Here is a 25,403-nt window from a genome sequence, read left to right as displayed (position 1 = left end):
CCATTAGGTTTCAGCTTCATTTCTGACTTGAAAAGAAGATCTGTTTACACACACACACACATACACACACACAAGCAGACCACAATAAAATGGACATACATCAGGTTAAGAAAAAAAATCAAATGATTTGCTTTTTTTAAAAGGTACAAACATCACAGTAAAAATAACAGGTTCAAATCTAATGTACTGTACCATCTCCCTAAATGTCTACATACTACTTGGACAGTACTTATATTCTCAAAAGTTGTAGTCTTTCTGCCTTGGAGATGGCAGAATGTGAAATCATTACTGAAAAAGAAAGTGAAGTCCTATGCCTCTTCCATAACACAAAGCAGAACTACATTTAATTTAAAGTATGATAAACATTGGGTTGGGGATCTGAAAGGGAAAGAGAAAGGCATTTGATCAGATACATTCACAAATGAATGTAGCAGCACTCATTTTTTACATATGATGGAGAAAAAGAAAATTCCTCCTTGTGTTTTATTACACACTATGAAGTTCTATGAAGGAAAATAATGTTCCTCATCACTTCTATCAGACAAGATTAGGACTACAGGAATGTAGTAGGCACAAGTAGAAAAAAAAAAAATCAACATTTAATGATAATTTAACAGCTGTACTTTTCATTCATGAAAATTCAAAGTTAAAAATAGAGCAACAATACCATAGAAAAATCACTGCTTGCTAATACTAACTACTAAATTCCAAGTACTATAATATCTTGAGGACATTGGGTTTGGCTTTCTTTTTTTTTTTTTTTTTTTTTTTTTTCTTCTTTTAAAGAAAATTCTTGTAAGGTAAACCTGTCAAGTACTGCCTTGTGTCTGTCACTGTCTCGTACTCTCTGAGACAATTACTCTCAGGTAAACAAAAATCATTTTTGCTTCTCACTGACAGTTCATCAAAAACATGTCATTATGCTAATCCTTTTTAAAAAGATTGTGTAACTTGTGCAACTGTGCTTTTATAAATGTACTACTATCAGTCTGAGCATACATTTATTTTTTGCACAGTGGTCACGGTAGTTGTTCTTTAACACCTGCAAATTCCAGGTTAGTTTCTCTTGATAAGCTCACTAAACTTCACTCAGCTACCCAGTCCAACCTTTTATGTATGAAAACTTTTTATGTGCTTAATCTCACCTTAAAATAATAATCCAACTGTGTACACAAAACAATGTAAAAAGGCTGTTTTATGAAACAGTGTATATTCACAAACAAATCAATGCAATTATGAGACAGAGCAAGCATATCATCATCCATATTCTTTGAGAAACAAGAATATGTTTATTCAGAAAACACACACATTTCATTTCTTCAGCCCGTGTTACCAGAATAAAGAAAAGCAGGTACGGAATAATGGTTTAAATGTTATACAAATACCAAATGGGGAACATTTATTTATGTAGCCCCAATGCAATCAAGTCAATGTTTTAAAAAACTAAAAGATTTGGAGTCCTGATAGCATTATTTGATTACTTGGTCACTGACTTAATTCACTTTGATTAAAAGTTTTATTAACAAACTCTTCCAAAAAGAGAAGTCTGTGTGGGTTTTTTTCCATCACAGAAACACAATCACAAGTATTGATGTATATCTATGACTTTTCTCAAATACCGAATCAAGCTGAATTATCTATTGAATACCAAAGAAGTCTACATAGCGGTGCAAATACATCCAATATTCTACACTTCAGTCTTCCTTACTGCAACAATCTTTTCCAACAGCATTAATAAAGAATAAGATAGACAACATGTTCAGTTATTCACTGCAAGTCCAATAGCATTAATAAGTGTTAAGCCTTCCTAGAGCCATATTGTATTTGCATACGGACTTATAGTACAGTGCTGCTGTAACAAGTTACAAAACACTTCAGCATTTACAGTGTTTCATTATGGAAAAAAGCTACCTTGTCTTGAGACTACAGTTGAAGCTTCCTAGTTACATTTGTTACACAAGCTCTTGTTAACTACAACTTCAGTAACTACAGAGGAGGCAAGTCACTAAAGATTACAGGAGTTGACGGCAGAAAAGGTTTTTCTCAAACAAGGGATGTAGTATAGAAGGACTATCCAGACATTATTATCATGTTGGCATTCCTAACTTTCATCGTTTTTTTTCATTATAGGAACCTATGGCCCATAATTAATAATGAAGTGGCCCATAACAAATATTGCACTTCGCATTCACAACATTTGGAAAGCACTGGTAAGAGTGTGAAGTCCCTTGTGAAAACTTTCAGATAAAACATGTATTCAAGCAACTGTAATTATAGAAGAGCATTATAAAATGAGCTGCATCATGAATCATATGCAACAGAGGTTCTTAATTCATACAAATCTATGTAATTCACTGTGAACCTGGTGAACCATTCTCTGCAAAGAGCTTTGCAATTAGACAGAAGATGAACACTTCTTTACAGTTAACACTGTTATAAGGATATCTCATGTAAAATTCCCAAGCAGCAATAGTAATTGGCACACAATCCTAAAAACTGCTATCCTAGCAATTGGAAAATACTTCAATTTTCCACATGACGATGCTCTCACCACCCTAGAATGATCATTTAATTTCTTTCTCTATTTCTTTTCACTTCAAGATCCCTACTAGTGGAAAGGCAGAGGGAGCAGGTACTCACACAAACGGGATCAGTGAATAACATGAATACAGAGCAACTGAAAAGCAGTATATCCAGGAACACAAAGAAACGCAGGGTAAAAGCAAGAAAGTTTCCCTTTGTGATAACCATGCTGTGCAGGAAAGGCAGGGATAGAAAACTATTTCAATAGGCTTGAGAAGTTTTTTCAGGACAGTAAGAAGCCTTGTTCACTATTCCAAATGCACATCCACAAAAACAACTTTATCTTCATAATTTACTAAAGGTGTAGGTATTACGTGAAAAACAGTATAATACTTGAGCTACCATGTCCATCACTCTGCATAACTGATAGTCATAAGGGAGGAGCATGATTCTGTGCAGTAGGATTCAGCTCTGCCAGTGGAGGACAGTTTGACAAACTGGAAGCTGGGTGTTTGTTTGTTATTTAATATTGTTCTTCTAAAAGGAAGAAAACTTCCACAAGCTTAGCCAACCAGGCCATTTTACTATTTTTTTGCTATATAATTTATAAAAAAAATGAGAAAAGTTTCTTGCGTTTTTTCTGAGTGTATGGGAAACTGCTGATCACAACCTGAACCTCTGATTGACCACCTAAGACAAGCAATGAGTCAGCTGCAGGAGCGCAGGTGAAGGTAATTCAGCTGTGCTACTGCAAGGGGTGGAGCTTGGCTCCACCTCTCCCAGATCTCATTTAAGGGCTGACTACCACTAAGGCAGGATCTCTTTCTCTGGAAATCACTCCTTTGTGAAGTTTACAGCAAGCCTTCAACACTGGTGAGCATCTCCATTTATTATGTATTATTTTTCCATCACGATAATCTTTCTTAATGAAACATCTGTTTAAACCTGTTTACCTATTGATTGTACAACTGTACACTGAGATATTGAAGTATTAACAAAAGCATACAACCTAGTCCACGGTGGGGGGGGGGGGGGGGGGGAAATGAATAAAAGCATATCAAATTATTCTTCTGATTCAAATGCTCCACAATTCCCCCCTACACACGCTAAATTAACTACCAGACCTATCTGATCTGTACACGTTGCATGCATTCCCCAGATGAGTCTACTGATCAAGCCAAAGCTACAATGCTAGAGAACAATTTTAAGCCATGAGCATGTTTTGTATTTTTGCATGCATTCTTAAGGCTATGTTTTATGCTTCTGTTTTTCAAATGTTAAGTTTCAATACAAAGCACAGTTTCCACTTGAACCCTGACCCTTAACCAATCACTAGGGGAAAAAAAAAAAAAAAAAAGATAAAGCAAAAGCTTTCTGTTTCAGAACAGAGATATCGAGACAATTCATTCTGATGTCAATAGTACCAATAAGTAACTACTTCCAGATAAGGACAACATTTATACATAGGTGTTCAAACAACAGCAGCATAACCATAACCCATGAACTTGTCGGAGCCAAATATTGAAAAAAAAAAAAAAGAAAAAAAAGGCATGCTAAATGAAAAGTCTGCAAGCTTACCAATATTTTTCTGCAATCAAACATGCTAGGAGTATCAATCATGTGTTGAACGTTACAATTTCCTGCAAACTAGGTCAAACACACCACACAACAGTAAGTTAAAACACAGGGACGCAGCTTACCACCTAATCACACAAGATAATACTTAAAAAAAAAAATCACTTATTTTTTTACAGTTTCTTACTTTCCATACAGCAACAGGGGGAAAAGAAATAAATAAAACACCAGAGACAAGAAACAGCAGATGCCTGTTACGTACATCTACTGCTACATATAGAAACAAGCTGCTTGTTTTTTCAGGGGAGTGGGGAGGGATGTTTGGTTTTGTTGGAGATTCTTTTTGGTCTTGTATGTTCAAACTATACAAAGAAATGTCTACCTGTAAAAGTACCATTAGAAAATGGCACTATTTTTTCTGTACTTTTTCTTTTAACCATAACTGTAATATGAACCTACAATTTCTTAATTGGAACAACAGCATACAATACTTAAGGAACACTACTACATTTATGAATCAAAAAACACTGATGCTTTTTAAATGATAATAAAGAGTAAGTTGCTAAGCTCATGCCTACATTTGCTATGAATGACACATGCACATCAGAAAGGCAGGCTTTAACATGGTATTTTGCTGTTTTTAAGCAGAGATAGGAATCTTATTAAGGCTACTTTTTCATCTAACCAATAATAAAGCAACTGCTACTTGAAACCTTTAAGGAACAATGACTTGTCAGCAGTAGTGGGCTACATGCACAGAAATAAAAATGTTAAAACCTCCCCACTCCCCAGTGCAGTTTGTAACTTCTTTTATTTTCTTCCAGCATGCTCTTTTTTCTTATAAAGCTGAGATGTTCTCAGAGGAGCCTGATTCAGCGTGCTAAAGCAGGCTGCATCTACAGCACAGTGCATCCTGCTGAGGAGCCAGAAACACTGGCTACAAAAGGCAGACTTTTTCTACCGTACCAAAGTAAAGCCTCTCTCTTACCTCGACTTCCTTGCTCTTCTCTTTGTTTCTGCCCATTGAACTTCTCCCATTGCTGGCAGTCTCCCGCGCTGGAACTACAGAAATCTGTTGGAGGGGCATTTCTACAGTGCTGCAGGTTGCCAATACCTGATTGGATGCCTTATATCTTCACTCCCCCTGTGAAGCCCACCTGTATAATTGTTCATATCCTTGCTTTGCCAAGCTCAGCTCTAAATAAAAATGGGAAAATATTATTTGAGAAACCGTGTAGCATATGCCAGGATCTTCCTTCAAAAAACGTAAAGCAAAGCAAACTGAAATCACAAATGAGCAAAGAAGTAAGGTGTAATAATCCAGAGTTTCACATTCTCAGAGTGATGAGTTGCTGTAAGTTGTAACTCCTCTGCCGTGTCCCTAGAGCACCCCCTTTCCCCCCTAGCCCTCAAAAGCATTGTAGGAGACGATTCAATTTCTGTGTTACCTAATAACTGTCATGGAAACCAAGGAAACCTAGGTCTCGCAGGCCCTTATTAGCAATCGCTTCCCTTTAATGGCACAGACTCCCACATTTGCAGCGGCTGCCACTTCTGCTTTTGTTTCCCATCTGATTCCACAGGAGTCCGCTAAGCACCCAGAGGCACCGCGTTCGTTGTGCTGACTAGGTAAAGCAGCATAAGGCTGAAAAGCTTAGTGCCCTATTTTGGAGTCAAAATCTCCTCCTTCAAAAGCACGGAGAGCTTGCTGTGTCCTTCATGCGTCTACAATAATCTGCTTAGGTCAAAGGATCTGCCTTGAAGTGAAGAGCAGCATTGAGTGAATGAGGTGTAAAAATGAAGACAAGACTGGGAGCAATTGCAAATGTGCCTTTCTGAAGCTGATAGTAAAATGTTAACCCTTTGCTGGGCTCTTGTTTTCCTGAGACACCCCCAGAAGCAAGCTTGGTACAAGAAGCCAAAGGCAGACCCATATCTTTACAGCAGTCACCTGCACTGAACACTTAGTTTACATGAACTTTACCCATCCAACAGCTTCAGCTCTCTGTTATAAAAAGCAAAACCCACCAAAAAAAAAAAAACGATTCACCATCTCCTCTACCCCAAAAATAGAGAACAGAATATCCAAGGTGCAGCATAACAAAAGCAGATAAGAAGACAAATTTTTATATAATTTGTACCTCTTAACATATCAACTAGTCTTGATAAAAATTACGAATTCATGCAAAACTGATTTTAATTTTAGAAAAAGCGAAGATACATTTAAGATCAGAAATCCAATCCATAGCACTGTATAAATAACACAGGAATGAAAGCAAGGAAAAATAAACAGAGTAAACACCAACTATGTTTTAATATGTTGTCAATTAAGAAAAGTATTACTCTTTCTTGGGATAAATGATCTTCATATCTAGCTTTATACAATCGCATTTTCATGCATTTGCATGGTTGAGTCACCATCCCTGAATGTGTTTAAAAACAATTTGGAGGTGGTGCTCAGGGACGGGGTTTAAAGGAGGGTTGTTAGGGTAGTATGGTTAAATTGTGGTTGGACTCAATGATCTTTAAGGTCCTTTCCAACCCAAGCAATTCTATGATTCCATGATTTTTAATTCTCCCAAGTAACTACTGAATACAAACAGCTTACGTTTTTTCTTACAGAACAACATGGTGAGAAGTTAAAGCACTGTTGATATATATTCGTATTAATGACATTGATTTGCAGTTAATGTCCAAGTCAGCCTGAATGCATGTTAACACAGGCAGATTTTTCTGAATTTTAAATATAAATCCAGTGGAAGAAAATAAAAGAACCCACTTATCAAAGCAACTGTATCTTTGACAGCATTCAAAAACAAGAAATGTCATATCTCAGACTGGTAAAGTTTAACTATTGATCTTAAACTGTACTATAATGTAAATGAAACTCCTCCTTAGTGTTACAAAAAGTTTTAAAGCTACAGATAAACTCTTTTCTTTCCTCTAAGGAACAAGAGGATTAAGAATCCTTGAACTTGGCTCTGCTTTGTCATGCTAATCATTTACCCCTTTGATAAAATCACTGGTCAGAAACTAGGCATGTTGAGGTATCAAAACGAGCTTTCTGTTAGTGTATTACCATGTCTAGCAAAGTTTTAAAAAGTCAACCTGCCTTTTAATACTGTGCCAATAATTCTCCATTTTAAATCATCTAAATGTGAGGTTCAAATCAGATTTCTAGGTTAGCCAGTAATCTCTGTAATCTCATCTATGTCTTTCTGAGTTAGTCAGAATAAAGACCTTAAAGGGTGTGATGTGCTTAGTTCTTTTTAAAATTACTAAGTCTTGTGGCCCCTTTCCCTCCCAATGAACCTAACTATGCCACTAACAACTATAGAAGAAGGACTATAAAAGTCTTTAGATGTTGATATAGTAGATTGCATATAATTAATCACAACTGAACACTGGCTATGAATGCAAGTTGTAAGAAAAGGTAGAAACTTATAGACAGTACTTTTGATATCTAGCAATAAGATGCATGGTTCCCAGAAATAGTGCAGAAAAGTTACACTGTGTATACTGTGCTCCCTTTAATACCTAAGCGGGGAGATCGTGTTCCCTCAAAGGTTTCCATACATATTAGAATGTTCCCCACACACTTCAAACATCTCCTCTGACAGCTAGTCTCTCTATCTCCACTGCCATCAAGGGCCACTTCAACATATATGGCCCACCAGAACTATGTTACCATTACTTTATTAATAGGAAACTTACAATAAGTATAACTCTACCATCCCAGTTATTCTCATCACAGGTTTATTTAAGGAAACAACACACAGTGTGTTTTTATCAAAAGAGGCTGGCAGATGCACAGCATTTCTAGATCAGTGTGTGAAGTACAAAACTGTCTGTGAAACAGTTTCTGCAATGGCATCAATGGTATCATTTCATTTTTCTCTCATGCTAACAAGCACATCAAATCAACTGAGATCCCACCTCTGATCTACACAGATGACAAAATTACAGAGGGGTCAAGCATATAACTGCAGACAATTAATGATAAGAACTGTTAAAGAATCATCAAATCATTATGGTTGGAAAAGATCAGCAAGATCATCTAGTTCAACCATCGAATGACAAAGAATCCTGTCTACAGCCTTACAGCCTAACAACACTCTATCAGCACACAGCTATGACTTAAGCTTACATACAAAAAATGTAATCCTACACATGTATTTATTACTAAACACACACAAAGGTATTTCCAATAACATTCTCTAAACAGAATATTTCTCTTTTCTGTTTTACAGAAAATTCAGAATTAAGTAATCTCTACATGTATGATCAATTTAAAATTTACTGTCATATTAGAAAGAAAAAGACAGAAAGGAGATCACTTTCACTCAAATAAATAGTGTGGTTTCCCCTCCCTCAACACAGCATTTTCTCTCTTATATTAAGTTTTGAGAAAAGAAAGAAAATAATCTCATCTTTATTAGAAACTTTTATTCAGGGTACCAGTTGGAACTTTCAGTCTGTCCCACATTTGCACCTTAGGTACAGAGAAGCAAGTCTGATCATCACAGTACCTGTGGAAGTGGATACCTACACTAGATAATGATCAGCCAGGATGATGTTCTGATATGAGCAATAGTTTCTATCACCTAAATTAAAAATGCAGGTAGTAGGTATCTAAAACAGACCAATCAAGACCAGTGTAAACCAAACCCTTGGGCTTCACAGCATCTTCAAATTACATCACATCAGAACCAAATGAAATTCTTAGATAAATGAAAAATTGCCTTAGATCTCCCTTCCCTCAGAGTTAAAAAGAATGAAAATAAAAGCTAAAACCTACTGCAGTGAAAAGCTAATCCTGGAATTAGGGCAAACATGAAAGATATCTTCAGCAAAATATAACTGAGGAGATTATTTTTAATTGTTCTAATTTTCCTGAACGGGAACACTTGCTCTTCTCTGCTGTCTGACCAGTAAGTCTTAACCATCATACTGTGTGCTAACTTCCAGCAGAGATGCCCCAGGAATGAGAGCTTTAAGCAGAACTCTTGCACAAGAGAAGCCTCATAAAAAGCACAATTTAGAAGCTGTTTAAACAAAGTGAATAGAAATTGACTTCTTTGCAAGTTAGAACATCAAATGGTTCCAAGATGTCCTATCAGAAGCCACTTTACAAACAACACATTGAGTTGATATGCCTAGACTTGAATGTAGCCATCATGTCGATTTTATGATCTATGATCCTATGTCACCAGACAACTATGTAGCTGCCCCTCCAGTCCACCTTTAGAATCATAACTGAATTCAGTGCTGGGAAGTAGTACTTGATGCAGTATGAATACACTGTGCTGAAAGTATTAAGGAAGCAATTCATTAAAGCGAATCAAGAAAGAATATCTCACAAGACTGGATTATTACCCTCTGCCTGTTGAAGCAAACAAACCAGCAGACTGCTGCTAGGGTGAGACAGATAGACAGATAGACAGATAGACAGATAGACAGATAGACAGATAGACAGATAGACAGATAGACAGATAGACAGATAGACAGATAGACAGATAGACAGATAGACAGATAGACAGATAGACAGATAGACAGATAGACAGATAGACAGATAGACAGATAGACAGATAGACAGATAGACAGATAGACAGACAGACAGACAGACAGACAGACAGACAGACAGACATATATTAATTCCAGCAATTAAACAAAATTTACGCTACCAGTGCAGTTTCCTGTAAGTAAGTTTCAGAACAAGAGTATAAATGCACTTACAGAACTTACATTAGAAATTCATTAAGTGCCTGCACCAAAGAAACTGGCAGTGCCCCTTGACTTTCATCAGGATTGATATGATCTTGGTCCCGAAGCTCTGCAGATGGCTTCAGTTTTTAAGAGGTGCATGCATTCATTTATTTTGTTTTTGTAATTATGACCAGGAATGGCTCAAATAACACTGTAGATTACACTAAGGGAAATTAAAATGCATATGGCAGTAAGCAGTAACAAGAGAGAGGGACCATAAACAAGTGGAATTAGGGACTAAAAGCTGCATTGAGATTCAATGTTGCCTTTGCCTCCTACCACTGTTATGCTAAAGGCAGACACCTACAAATGACATGCACTTGAAGTAATGTATCTTCAGTACATCAACCTCCCTCAAGTCACAGACTACCACAGGTACTGCCTGCCAATTGCACATCTGCACAGAAAATACATGATTTCAAATGTTAATATCAAAAGCAGCTGAGACTGTCCCATCTCTTCTGCTTTGCATGGAACAACTAGTTCTGGATATTTCCCTTTCAGAGATTCCTACATTTCTTTTTGTCAAGGCTTGTGTTTGCCAATATGTTCATCACTTCCACTTTTTCTATAAGTACGTAAAGTGGTTTTAGAAAATAATGTAAAACTTAAGGCAACACAGTACAGGAACAATATTCAACAAATTGACAGGACTCACTGTAGAAATCTTTCCAGTGAATAGCAACACATCAAAAATGTAGTATAAGCAACACACATAAATTGAGACTCCTCAGAAGACATTCTATTCAGCAGTCTTAAGTTTCTGGGATGCTTCTTTCTCCAAAATGCTCCATAAGCATACTGTAACCAAAGTATCAAAATGTTTACCTAAGATACAGCTGCAGGTTAGATTCAATAAAAGTGAGATATGAAACAACAGAACAATGATAAATTGAAACAGATGCTGCCCCTAGCTCTTAAAATAATTATTTTTGTGTCTGCTCAATAGTTGAATTAAAAGCAGTGACTGATTTGTACTGTTAAACAGAAAAATCTTTCAAATGGATACCTCCAATACAGTGTTAGCACTAAGTTTGTCTTATCTAAACAAAACAAAGCACACTATTCCCTCATCATGCCACAGTGACTCCAGGAAACAAGGGAAGACTTGCACAGAAGTTTCTCCGAAGTGCCAGCTGTCTAAACAGCCTATCACTTTCACAGAGTATAGCAACAACTTGAGATATTTGTCTACATGTAACTATGCCTCAAAAAAATAAACATAAAAGTTAAATGACAAACTCGTACTTTGAATGTGAGGCTCCTTCTTTAATCAATGTACATCATAAAATAAGAAGCACTCAAGAAGCGACTACACTTTAGTGATGTGTAGCTACTCACTACACAGACAGCCTTGACTTGCAGCAGCAAACTTGTGTCTATGTCTGTAGGTGCTGAGAAGTCTGTCCTATCACCTCTCCAGTTCAGGTAGTTCCACCTTCAAGATGAACACTGCCCTCACAACCACAGCTCTCCCTAGGAGCACTAGCAAGCCTTAGCAGTATAAAAAGAAAGACAACGTTATTTCATAAAATTTTATTGTATGACTTCACATTCTTGGTTTTACCACAGTCAACACATAGAACTCTGTGCACATGAGCCCAGCTGCCTGGCAAGTGACTACCAAGTAGTTGGGTTATGCTTATGACAGGAAAAAAAAATTAAAAATACTAAAGAGTAGAGGGTAAATACAGGTACTGCCACTCATAGCAGTATGTTTGGTTCTTCATTAGGTAACTTCTTAATGACACTCCTGTAAAGTTAATTCAGCTTAGCTCTCAGAAAGCACTCAACAATGGTTACGACAGAATCACTGAAACAAAGCAGTCAGTGGAATCCATCTGCTTAGACTTAGGTTATATGCTGCAAAACTGAGATCAGCAAGCTCAAAAGTAATGGCATTACTCAGAAAGTCTGGATGTAAGTTCTTGGCCAAGATTCAAAGCTATCACTTGACACAGGGCCAGTGCCCTGTGGGAAGACCTTGAAAATCTAGATACGAGCATTAGAAACATGATCAGTAGCATTAGGCCAGAGCTCTGGTAGAACAGGAAAAAAAAAAGGGATGGTAGCAGCCATTAGTCCAGATGAGTAAGAACGTCCAGAGGATGATTACGAAATGCTAATTACCATCAGCTGTAAATATGCGCTACAGTGCACAGAGCAAGTTATTCCAAACTCTTATTTGTTTGAACAAACTTCACCAGTAATTTCCTCAAACATTAGACTTTTCCCTACTCTCAGAGATAATTATCACCATCCTGGAGTTGGTGACACTGACACAGTGAGAGACTTCTTTAAAAAAAAAAAAAAGTGCCCAACAAGAAGTAGCTATTTGCTATCCCACCTGCATCTGCTACTGGCTACATATATTAAGATTTTAAGACCAAAGATGCTTCTAGTATTGGGATTTTTTTGTTTGTTTTTAAATGCATATTCAGGTGCACAGGATATTTGAGATTACAATATCAATCATTCTCTCTGTTGCTGTTTGACAAATGACAAAGACACTCACAATTAGTGAGCAAAGCTAAAACCTTACAACCAGATCCAACTGTGCGAATATTAAAAGTTTATTTTTAGATAACATCTTTCATACTTGCTGAGCATTAGCTGCTTTGTCAACTTCAGGTACCAGAATGCTCAAGGGACTCGAAAAAAAATGCAAGAAGAGTATAAAATTCAAAAGAATATTCATTAAAAACACCCTTTATACTTTGTCAACTGCCCACAGATGCTCACTGCTTATTATTCTGCATTTCTTCCTTTATTTTATAATTATTTCTTATAAACTTAAAATACTGCCATTTCCCCCTATTCTCATTTTGCAGTGACCCCTTCCCTCCAGCCCACCTTCTTCAGAAATGCCTGGATAGAGTTTTAACCCTGACAAAATATTCATATTATAAAAACCATCATTTCTCTGCTGTCTGTTTTTGATATTCAATTCCTTAATCAGCTTTTATTGAAAATAGCTCAATAAAAGAAATCTTCTATATGAGGAAGTTTTCACCCTTATGTCCAGCCTGCATGTTGTCTGGCTTTGAGGCTCCTCCTGCTGCTTCAGAGAGAGGATGGCTTATTCCATTATGATAAAGACACCATTAAATTATAGCAGCATGGAGTTCAAAAAGACCTGTGGAAATTTACATTACAGAGGTGGAAAATTCACTTTGAACTCACTGGTGTTTCTGACCCACAAAACCTCCTAGCTTCATCATCATAAAACAACTGCATTCAAGTGAGATGTATTATGTTTCTCTGTAATGCTATAAAACAGATTAAAGTAAGTTCTAATACTGAGATTCATTTCACATCTAATTGTAGTTCCAGTATAGGATTAAATAATTTTTAAAACGTGGACTTCATATTCTTGAAAAACTGTCCTTAATATCCAAATATTTCATAAATTTAAGACTAAACTGATCCATTATAAATCAGTACCACTCCTAGAGCATTGCTGCCTACTATGCAATTTATACTTTGAAGGAGATAAATTCCGTATTATTTGCTTACTTTGTTACTCAGTATCTCTTTATTTCTTTTGCTAACAAATTGAAATGGCTGTGAATTTAAATGCTGGTGTTTCATTATGTAAGGAAATTACTGATGTTTTTCAATTAAAAAGTAAGCCCACAAGGAACTGATGTCTGACTGATACATAGGGTCAGCAGCCTTGTTTGCCTGAGTACACAGATCCGTAAGTAAAGTGAAGAACTTCAATGCAAATGAGCCACCAGAGGGAGCCCATCCAGCCTTCGGAGGATAATAGAATTAAATTGACATTGGCAAAAAGTTAATTAAACAGTTTTTCTAGGGGTTGCTGACTGAGTTCAAAACAAAGCACATTCCCTGGCTGAAACTCCATGCCTGAGAAGCCTAACAAAAACAGAAGAGGTTGTTTCTTTAACAAATGGAAGACATTTCTGATTAAATAAGATAATTAGAATTAGAAACACACACTAGAGGCATGCTACTGCACATGCTTACATAGGCAAGCCTTTTCTTCTCAGTTTCTCTTTATTTTCTCCACAAAAACAAAAAAAGAATTCTAAAGCATTATATATGGCACGTCAAAAGATAGGAAGGTTAGTTTTATATAAAAGTTATATACCAAAAGCTAAGCTGCATAACAATAAAAGGACATTTTGTTCTAACAAAATATAATTTTTATGATACTTATATAACTCTGTAATTATTTGTTAATTTTTGGATGAATGCTGCATGAGTTTACTACCATAACAGAGTTGTTTCATTTTAAGGGACCCAGATTCAGAAAACAAATTCCTCAAATTCTTCTGACAGGTTTGATGTGATGCCATTATCAGATCTGTTTGCACTTTCTGAAGAAGCACACTGAAGTAGGACCTACTCAGGTTGTCATATGGTGTTCACTGTCAAGTAGCCAAGAGTTTTGCGAGAGTCTGTTACTTTACTATGGAGTCAGAGATACAACAATGGTAATTTGGGCAGGGGGACAGAGAAGAACAATAAGATTACTTCCTAAAGTAAAAGCACCTTTCAACATAGACAACTCTCTGCTGCTCTGTCTGGAAAAGATCTCTCTGATCATCTAGTCCAATCATCAATCCATCACTACTACCATGCCCACTAAACCATGTCACTAAGCACCACGTCTTTATGGTTCTTGAATGCCTCCAGGGATGGTGACTCCACCGCCTCCTTCAACAGCCTGTACCAAAGCCTCACCACTCTTTCTGAGAAGAAATTTTTCCTCATATTTAACCTAAAACTCCCAGCAACTTGAGGTCATTGCCTCTTGTCCTAATTGCTGCTACCTGGGACAAGAGGCTCCTTTCAGGTCATAGTAGAGAACAAGGTCTCCTCTGAGCATCCTCTTCTCCAGACTGAACAATCCCAGCTCCCTCAGCCACTCCCCATAAAGTCTGTGCTCCAGACTGAGTACAGCTCTGTTACTCTACTCTGGACACACTCCAGGGCCTCATTGGCTTCCTTGTAGTGAGGGTCCCAAAAACGAACACAGTACTTAAGATGCAGCCTTATCCTACTTAGCCAAGTACAGTGATGATTACTTCCTGCTCCTGCTGTCCGCACTATTTCTGATACAAGCCAGGATGCCTTTGGTCTTATTGGCCACCTAGGCACACTATTGGATCATATTCTGCCAGCTGCTGACTAACACCTCCACCTCCCTTCCCCCCCCCCCAGCTCTCCAGTCACTAACTAGCACAACACTCCCACAGACTTAAGTCACATTATTTGTTCACATACCCATTATTGGCTTCCTAAACATTAAAAGAGTAATGTAATTATTCTTTTATCTTACCTCTACCTGGACATTTGCTTTCACAGACAAAGATGAATGACATTTGTTTGTCTTTCAAGATTCAATTTAAGACTGAATACTCTTCAATAACATATGAAGGTACTGTTTTTATTGTGAACTCCTGCATGAAGACAATACAAGAAAACCACTTTGCTCTTTAATTACACCAATACTTCAGCATTAGGGTAAAAACCAATCTGAAAAGTCACATTCTTTAAGTTTCACTAAGCACTTCAGAGAGGCAAGTTTCCCTGCTCCGCTGCTTTGTCTTTGCTGAGCAGGATTTTTCATCATTTGCACACATCAATAAGGAAAAAAGCTACTATCCACTACACTTGCTAAAGACATCCTTCTAAAGAACACTATTATACAAAACAAGTATAGCATCTCAATGAAAAATTGTTTTTTTCCTTTTCTTTTTTAAAGGCAGTTAGAAGTGGTCATGAAGAATTTTAATTTAAGAAGGGTCAGATTTGTCAATCTCTGGCTTGAAAACTATTGAAATTCATTTTCAAGATTGCATTAAAGTAAGTGAGATTGACTAGTTTGCCCCCTTTGCCAATTTATTCACAGCACATCCTTTAAATAGGTTATTTTGTAATGCATAATATCTTACCACATTAGTCATTATCACAAAGCAGAACAGCTCTAAGACTCACTAGGAATCTAGGGTACAAAATAACACTTACAAAAGCCTCTAAAGTCTCTGGTCAGGAAGCAATTAATAGAACAAGACAACAGAAAACAAAATTCTTCAGATTGTTTTCTTCACATGAACATTTTGTGTTCATTACAGGCTAAAATTTGTCCTTGTTCACAAGTGTAAGATGACAGCATCCTTAAAGAGTAGCTTTAATTTAACAGTCCTTCAAATTACAGTAGAAGAGCAATTTCCATGCAGTAGCAATGGCCCTGACACCACTTACACCATGTAAAGGAAATCCCACCTTCATGAAAATAAGTTTGTTTTCCAGTAGCTCACAATGACAGCATCAGGGTTAAGCAGAAATCTGGAAAATGGGCAGAGAAACTGACAGCTGGATGAAATACACACTCAAGTGTAATACAAAAAAACTACAAATAAAAAGTGAAATATAAACTCAAGTTTGCAGACTACACTAAGCTGAGCAGTGCAGCTGACATGCTAGAGGGAAGGGATGCTATCCAGAGGGACCTGGCCAGGCTTGAAAGGTAGGCCCATACCAACCTCATGAAGTTCAGCAAGGCCAAGTGCAAGGTCCTGCACCTGGGTAGGGGCAGTCCCAAGACAGATACAGAACGAGCAGAGAATGGCTTGAGAGCAGCCCTGAGAAGAAGGACTTGGGTATGACAGTTGATGAAAGATTCAACATGAGCCAGCAATCATAGAGTCACAGAACAGCCCGGAAAGGACCACAATGTTTATCTAGTTTCAGCTCCCCTGCTATGTGCAGGGTTTCCAACCAATAGGAAGAGGCAGCCCAGAGCCACATCCAGGCTCATCTTGAATGCATCCAGAGATGGGGGCATCCACAACCTCTCCAGGCAACTTGTTCCAGTGTGTCATCACCCTCTGAGTGAAAAACTTCCTCCTAACATCTAAACTAAACCTCCTCTGTCTCAGTTTAAAACCATTCTCTCTTGTCCTATCACTATCCACCCCCATAAACAGTTGTTCCCCCTCCTGTTTATATGCTCCCATTGAGTACTGGAAGGCCACAATGAGGTCTCCCTGGAGGCTTCCCTTTTCTAATCAAAACCAGCCTCATAGGAGAGGTGCTCCAGCCCCCTGATAATCTCAGTGGCCCTCCTCTGGACCAGTTCCAAGAGCTCTGTGTCTTTCTTGTACTGTGGGCCCCAGGCCTGGATGCAGTACTGCAGATGGGGCTCACAAGAGCTGAGTAAAGGAGAACAATCGCCTCCCTCTCCCTAGATATTAGGAAGAAATCATTTCCTGTGAGGGTGTGCAACACTGGAACAGGCTGCCAAGTGAGGCTGTGGATGCGCCCTCCCTGGAAGCACTCAAGGCCAGGCTGGATGGGGCTGTGAGCAGCCTGGGCTTGAGGGAGATGTCCCTGCCTATAGCAGAGGAGCTGGAACTAGGTGATCTTAAAGGTCCCTTCCAACCCAAACCATTGTATGACTCTAAGAAATCACTCCCAGCTACCCACTTCTGAGATTCGAAAGTTACTACTGAAGATATAAACAAGATCACTGCCTAGAAGGAAGCATCACATGCCTCTTAGGCAGCAAGGATGCACTCAGAAACAGCTGCCACTAGGAAATGTGGACTCAAAAACAAAATCACAGGAAATAGTCATTTTTGTTGTAATTTTGACAACCTTTTTCCCTGTTTTCACTGTTTTCCTCTTCTTCCTTTTTTCACTGGAAAACTCTTTTTCAGTGTGAAATTAAGGAAGGCTTCCCATTTCAAAATCACTTACACTATGAACCTGAACTATGAACAGTTCTTTCTGCCTGTCCTCCTAGGAGGGGCGTTCCATTCTGTGGGTCATATTTGCCATTTTCTGTTAATAAATCCTGCAAGCAGAGTATCACAGTTATCATTATGGTACTCAGTATGGCAAACACAGGGGAACATCTTCTGTCTCAAAGTAGACACTACATACAGACATCAGACCACATCACCCGAGCTCCAGCTAATGTGTGAAAAACCCGTTTCTTCAAAGCTTTGACTAATGAGGCATATACACCTAAGTGTTCATTTTAAAGCCTTGTATATACCAGAGGCAAATACAATATGAATGAAATGAACAAAAGCTTTGTACAATATTCCTATTAGATGATACTATGTTCATTTAACAAGCACCAGATAAGAAACAAATGCTAGCTGTAGTATTAAAATGAATAAATAAAAGCATTATCACTTTCCAAATATCCTTGGAAGATTTTCTTGACTCCTCTTTGAGTTTTCCTCATTAAGTTCAATTTTGGTCTTACCATAAAAAAAGGATATATTACATATCAAACATGCTTCATGACGTCAACGAACCAGTTCATTCAAAGTAACAGAAACCTAAAAAAGTACTTTTTAAGCTAAAACCAAAAGATACCTCACACTAACAAAATTTCTATTTCAGTCAAACAATAGTTTGAAGCAGAGCAGGGCCATTTCTGAAGTCCATCAGGCAAGGATGCATACACAACATTTCAATATTTCCCAGAGTGACATGTCTCAAACCATCTTGAACAAAGCCCGTACCCTTTAAGTATTCACAAAAACTAACAAGGCACATCTTGTTCTGGTTATTATTTTTTCTAATCACCCACTGATAAACTTCATACATGTGACACTTAAAGAATCATTTACTTCAAAAAAAAAAAATCAATTTTATTAATAGCTTTTAGAATTTTATCTTAATTCTCTCTTGCTCACCTCCTCCAATAACCCTCAGCTGCCTATCAAGATATTTTATAACCCACATCTCCTCACACTGGCTTTTCCAATGTAAACAGTAAGTTTCAGCCAACTAAAATGAAAAGCCATTACTCTTATCCCACTGAAATTCTCATCTCAGACACACATGAAGAAAAAGAAAAAAAAGGGTCCTTACTGGTACTAAGGAAACTCGAAGCAACACCACAGAGAATAAGACCTATAATAACAATACAGTAACATGCATTTACCAGAAATGCTAGAAACCAGATGCCTCTGTGACACAAAGAAACAAATGAAGCAGTTTTGTTCTCAGCTATTACTCAGTGAAGAATGAAATCTTATTCACAGCCCGGAGACAGGGCTGACCTACTAACTTAAAAATGCAGTGCCACAAGATTGGGTCACCCAAGGTGTAGCTACTAGTAGCACCAAAGGCGCGGCTATTAGTTGCAGTGGGTCAAGACTTTCAGTACATTCATGTTGCAGACAAAATCTTCCTTTCCTGCTGCAGGCTGTGAAGCCCACTCCCAGATTCGGCTAAAAGCAGGTACAAATCTGTTTTTAAATAAGATCCACAGTTGCCAGCAGCTGCAATTTTGGGAATTTTTTTCTTTAGAGAAGAGCTGAAATTCCCCACCACCCCTGGAGCACAAGTCATCAGGGGTAAATGATGGAAAACTAAAAGTTGCAAAGGATAAATTACACAGACCAGTTTACTCAACAAACTGGATGACTACGTATCACACACATACGACTTCCTGCTTTCAAGAGCCACCTGTTATGATTTCTTTGCAGTGAATCACCACTCCATAGCAATTTTCCTTACAAGTTACTATTCAAGAAACATTAAATCGTGATACAAGAGATAAATGGATAAAGGAAGTAAGTTCATAGGTTCAAAAGAAATGCCAGCGTAGTAAAACCTGACTTTCAGCCCATGCATGTTTTGTACATTTGGACAGCAGGCACTCCCACAGGAAAAGACTATTTCTTTACATGCATGTCATATTTAGCAAATTAGAATATTTACAACCCTTTCCACCTCCCACTTCTTGCAATAATAACAGTGTTCAACTTATGTCTGCAAACAGCAGTCTTTTTCCATTCAGAGACCACAACTAATCATAGGTATTGGGGTATTTTTATTGCCACAAGCAAGGCAGACCACAGCTATGAATCACATTAAAGTGTACTGCAGATGCAACCTAACAGGATCACATCAAAACTCTGCATAATTAACAGAAGGAAGAGAGACTAGAGAAGATGAATGGGCAAAAATTACTCTAAAATCTCAAATGAAACAAACAAAAAAAAAAATCTGTCATGCTCTCACTCTCCTTTTTTTTTGAGGAAACTGTCTCTGTTTCACAGAGACAGCTGTCACAGTCACAAAGATTCTGTATGAACTCTCCTAACCTGTTAGGCTCACTTACGCAGTTAGAAGCTAGAAACCATAAATTTCATCTGTAGAAATACAGATGAGAAGGACAGATAATTTAATTGGGGTAGATGAATAAAGAACAACAAAAAACAAACAGAGCAATGAATGGCACAGAGAAAAGTAGATGAAATTTGTCAGGATGAAAACCAGGAAAGCAAAGGCCTATTAAATGAAACTGTGAAGTCAAAAGATAAAAAAATAAAAAATTTTAAAAAAATCATGAATTGTTAAAGGATGGAATTCTCATAAAACATAGAAGAATTCAGTTGCAGGTTGGATTTAAAGCCAAAGTGACATTATGAGTCAGCAAATGATTACATATGCAGTTAAAAGCAGAGTTTCTCAGAAATATTAGCAAAGTCCAAATTTAGGTCCTAGACAGACTTCTGAGAGTTTATAAAATTATTACTGGTTACAAATACATTCATCCGTACAGTTTCACATCTGCCTGTTTCCAAGACTTTAATATCGCACCAGTCCAATTAATAATTATAAATATTACTACAGATGTACTGAAACACACACCTCAAATCTCTAATAACCAAACTACTACTCATAGTGACCCTGTTAGAGTACAACTTAAAAAACTGCTTTATGTCAATTGTTAAAAAAAAATTGAAAATATTATTATTCTTTTCCAGAAAAAAAGAGCAACTCCCTTTTTATTTGTTTCTCTCTTTAAAATTCTGCTTCTGCATTAAGTCTTCTCTATTTCAAATATTCAGCTCCATTTAAACAGAGCTGGCAGGTTTGCCTGACACTGTCCCCTCAGTAACCTGCTTGACCAAGACTTTACCTGACATTTGCTCTAGGCATTTCTCATCTGCCCTCTTCCCTGCCTCCCAAGTTTTCATTCTGCAGTTTCTAATAGTCTTCTGTTTTAAATGATAGAGCAAACTTTAATGTTATAAAGGGATCATCACTGTAGGAAAGTTCTACCAGAATGTAATCCTCTACCACAAACACTACTAGTGGCATAAACATCATCTCTTCATTAATCTTTTCAAAAGCTGTCTTGCAGCGATGCAACCATACCTTCACATTTGGTATTGATACAACAAGATGTAACAAGCAAGGGATTTCTCTTTCCTTCAGCTCATTAAAAAGTAAATAAAAAGCATGAGCCTGCGGCTCCATTGCCTGGGAGTCTCAGTAGGGTTTCCCTGTGCAGAAGACAGTTCTCAGCCCAGTCATAAATGCCACTTCTGAGCTAGGACAGGACTGACATCTCTGGCAGTTTTCCCTCTAAGTTCAGATCTTCAGCTGCATTTGCACATGTATAGGATTTTGGAAGGAAGGCCTGGAACTATGCTATGTCAGATTAGGAGGTGTCAATCTTACACAAAACCTTGTTTTCTCAAGGTCTTGTGCCTAGCTCTATATAATATGTGCTACCAGGCTACTCAAAGGGAAAAAAAAGGTTGCTAACAGTTAATATTTCATGGTTGAAAGGAAGCTGTGGGCAACAGAAGTTAATAAATAGTAGTAAATAATAAATAAAAACATATACAGGAAACATCGGTATTTATACTGCCCTCTCATCAGTGGAACAGTTATTTCACATGTTCTTCTTTAGCTTATTTTCTGCTTAAATAAGCCTTCCATTCATAGTCATGGTCACTTTGAAATATTACAAAAACCTGTACAAAAAAAAAAACCTGCTACATTAAAATCTGACAAGTACAGAAGTCATACTGCATCTGAAAGTACAAGCCTCCCACCAGAGATTACTGCACAGTAGAAAAGCAGTGTTTTTACAACGCACACACAAAAGAATCAGAAAAGATTCCAGCCACACAGACCCGACATCCATGGAGAACTAGTTATTTGTGGAGCAAAAGCACCTCTGAACATTTTAACTCTGAATTCAAGCTTGTAAATTCTTATGACTCATGCAGTGCGGTCTTTTTTCTTTCTTTTTTAATAGTCTGCAACGATAAAGTGCAACCAAAATAGTTACAGAACATGAATTTGCCTCTCCCATTCAAGTTAAAGCCAAGAAATCATACTTTCTCCAGGAAACGGCATTAGTGGCAGCAGAAATAAATACTCTTTAGATCACTCTTGCGTCAATCAGCACAGAAAAACTGTGGAGGCTTTGGCCCACTACATTAAGGAAATGCTTATAATTATTCCTGTGGGCTTTGAGGAAGGCAAGGAAAGTCAACGGCATTACGGTCTCCAGGTAGAAATCTATTTCCTAAGACTGACAACTACAATCCACAATGCCACATCAGCATACAGGAAGAAAACAGCTGCTACAATCCTGGAAAATCAGGGAACCTCTCAGATATAAACCTCAGCTAAAAGCTAAGAGGGACAAATGTCATTTCTATCATATATAATTGTAGTTTAGAAACTTAGAAATATCTCCCTTCGCACTGTATTATTATTTTTGAGATAAACTTTCTCCTCTCCTCACATCCACTCCCCGTCTCCAGCATCACACAATGTGCTTGAGGAACAAAAGCACACCTGCAAAGTTCTATCTGTCTTTAGCACCATGAGCAGAAACACTTGCATCAATAATCCTGACTGATGCATGGGGATGAATGCAATACAGTTTACTGCTATTCTGGTATATGTCTAAGTCAAAAACAAAATCTGAACCTGAGTTCTTTTTTTTCACAGCATGCACAACAGAACAGCAAAGCAGGAGAAAAGCGTGTGTCTGGCAATCATCGAATGGCTAGGCAGGCTGCAAAATTCTCCAGCTTTCCTCACATTCAGAAGCTAATGAGAGGCCATGGCTAGTGGCTCGCAAATGCTGCTTATAAACTCACCAGCACTGTTTTAATAACTATGCGCATTCTGACACTATACCAGATGCAGGAAGTTTGCATCTCAAGCAAAGCCTAGGCTGCATGCTGACCCAAGGAATACATATTTTTACTCAGTTGCACTGATATTTTTGTCTCACATCATCCCATTGAAACTGTAGGACATTTCTCTTGACTGCAGTTTTCAGTACAGCCAGTGGAAATTTTGGTATCAAACATTTTAAATAAAACAAGTTCCTTCCTAAGCTTGTGCCATTATTTCACCTTCAGTGAATTGTAGCTGTGTCCATCTGATTCTAACAAGGCGTGAAATTATCTCTCAGCAGAGTAATTTAACAAGCAACACCAGGAACAGGTGCTGTATTTCCTAATATCATCACTTTAGAAACACCAACTTATTTTCCTCAGTAGATCCTTTATTAAAAAACAACAACAACAAAACATAAGTACTTAAGGAAAGGATGAAAGAACTCTGCAGTAATTTTATTCTCCCTATTCTGTAAGATACCCTTGCACTACCTGACGATCAGGAAGATTATTACAGTATGCCAAAACACTATAATTAAAACTGATATCACCCAGAATGTATTCACAGTAGCTGACACAAAAGCTTAAATCAGGTAGCATATGAGACTGAAGTTCAAATACAGGTTTGGTTGAGAAAGACAAAAGGAAGGCATGGGGAGAGCAGAGGAAGATAAACAACCAGTGAAACCTTGATCAGAGCTGTGCAGACACTCCTTGAAATTAATATACTCCCAGGGACTCACAGTCTTCTACAGTGAATATCTACCACAATCTTCTACTCAACTCTTCACTAAATCATATACAATTTAAAGTCTTTCTACTGATTTTGACACCATATTTTTGATTTTTCATGTGGTCAGTTTCATCTTCTGTGTAGGATGCACTGGACTCTCCACAAGATCTCCAAATAAGCGAGCCAATCCTGTATTCTCAGTAGAAACAAGAAGAGGTGTTTCAAACCTTTTTTCACAAGGCATGAGAAGAATGGCAGGGGGAGGAAGGAACCACATGCTCCAGAGATCCAGGAAGAGAGGTATTTAGAGAAAATGATGAACTCATCTTGCATCAGAAAAGGCGCCTTTCATGGACAGCAATGATTTACAGTCTCATCTATGTAATCAGAACATTTGGGCTCTTAAAGTTCTATCAAAATGAATAGCTGTCATGTTTAGAAATTGCCATGTTTCTGTAAGCAAAGTACAAGTACACTCTGTGCTACTATTTATTTTACATATAGCTTGGTAAGATATCAACAGATTCAATATTTCAAAGGACAGACGTTAAGAGTCACTGGCTAAACATAGAAGACCCAGCTGAGGGTTATGCAAAGTAGAAGAAGATTGTTTTCTTATTTGTTCATCAACTAGCATTAACGGGAATTATGCAAATTACCCTTGGAATCAAAATATAACAGCTACAAAAGTTATCATAATGAATTAATTGCCACTATGATCTACAATATCAGCAAGTCATATTGTTACTCGTCTGTATTTAATGAAAGGCAGTTTTACAATACTGATTAACTCATTTGGGTTACTACCAGATACAATAAATGTATGATAAATACTTTAATTGGTATCACAATTAACAGTTACTATGGTATTATTCCTGGCAAAAAGACTTAAGACAAAGAACTTGGAACTACCTCATGTTTGATAATGTTCAATTTCTCTCTCTTCCAGCAACTTGTGCTCAGAATACATAATACCCTTTTCCTATCCCCCATGTTGTCTTTTCTCTTTTTATATCAATATGATGGTTGAATACGTGAATTCCAGAATCAGTTGCAGCCTTGAGTACAAAGCCGCATAGATAGATGCTGCTTTGAGACATGCCTGTGTGATATTGTTCACAATTTCTTTAACAAGAAGTGAACAGATTTAGCACCGAGAAAGAGATGTATAGAAGGACTTAAAATAAATCAGTCCAGCCATCTGTGAAAAAACAGAATGCTGCCATAGCTTCATTAACTTATTGACAACCAATACAAAAGAGAATTCAAAGAAAACAGAACCAGAATTGCTTATTTACAGCTCTCCAAGCAAGATTTAATTGATTAAATAATGAACGCTATTCCTTCTGGCCTGCCTATAGTATCAGTCAGAAGTTATTCCAAACAGAAACTGCATTATTACATTTTTTTATTTGGTCCTTATTAAATCAACAATCAGTCTCCAGAACCATTTTCCTTTTCTTCCCAGTCCTTCTATGAACCATGCTGTCAAAGCAGGCAGACTTAATGAAAATGGTACATCCAAAGCTTAACCAAAAGTCTGTACTGACTGATGTCAATCTTAGAAAACTGCTAGTGCATTTATCTAATCATTGCTTACAAGCCTCTTCCTGTTCAGGTTATTCAGTACAAATTGTCTGCAGAAACTCTCAACACCATCTTTAGCATTTTAAATGCCCACGGTCAGAATTGTACAAATAGACAATCTTTGAAGAAATTAAATTCCTAAAAGCATTTCAATACAAATATATCAGAGACAGAAGTACATCTTCCTTTCTATAATGCCTAATAAAATCCAGCTGCACAGAAGAGTATGACAGTGTGCCAGCAATGAGATGGAGCGTAGCCTTTGCTCACTCTTGCCAGGGCAT

At 37.5% G+C, this 25,403-nt stretch overlaps 1 protein-coding gene across 5 annotated transcripts in view; it reads right to left on the bottom strand.

Annotated features, from left to right (window-relative positions):
* MARCHF1 (membrane associated ring-CH-type finger 1) overlaps nucleotides 1-25,403 on the bottom strand; it is a 204,377-nt gene that overhangs the window by 115,407 nt on the left and 63,567 nt on the right. For 4 of the 5 annotated variants that reach the window (XM_072334317.1, XM_072334319.1, XM_072334321.1 and 1 more), the window contains one exon: nucleotides 5,087-5,295. The exons of the other annotated variant lie outside the window; for it this stretch is intronic. Coding sequence is in view for 2 of the 4 variants with exons in the window: in XM_072334319.1 (XP_072190420.1) it covers nucleotides 5,087-5,185 (99 nt within the window). In the remaining 2 variants the exon portion in view is untranslated. The remainder of the gene's footprint in view (nucleotides 1-5,086; nucleotides 5,296-25,403) is intronic. 5 annotated transcript variants of the gene reach the window in all.

This window comes from Excalfactoria chinensis, chromosome 4 (assembly GCF_039878825.1).
Source record: "Excalfactoria chinensis isolate bCotChi1 chromosome 4, bCotChi1.hap2, whole genome shotgun sequence".
Classification (NCBI taxonomy): Eukaryota; Metazoa; Chordata; class Aves; order Galliformes; family Phasianidae; genus Excalfactoria; species Excalfactoria chinensis.
The sequence above is the reverse complement of the archived record's forward strand: the minus strand, read 5'-3'. Positions and strand labels throughout refer to the sequence as shown.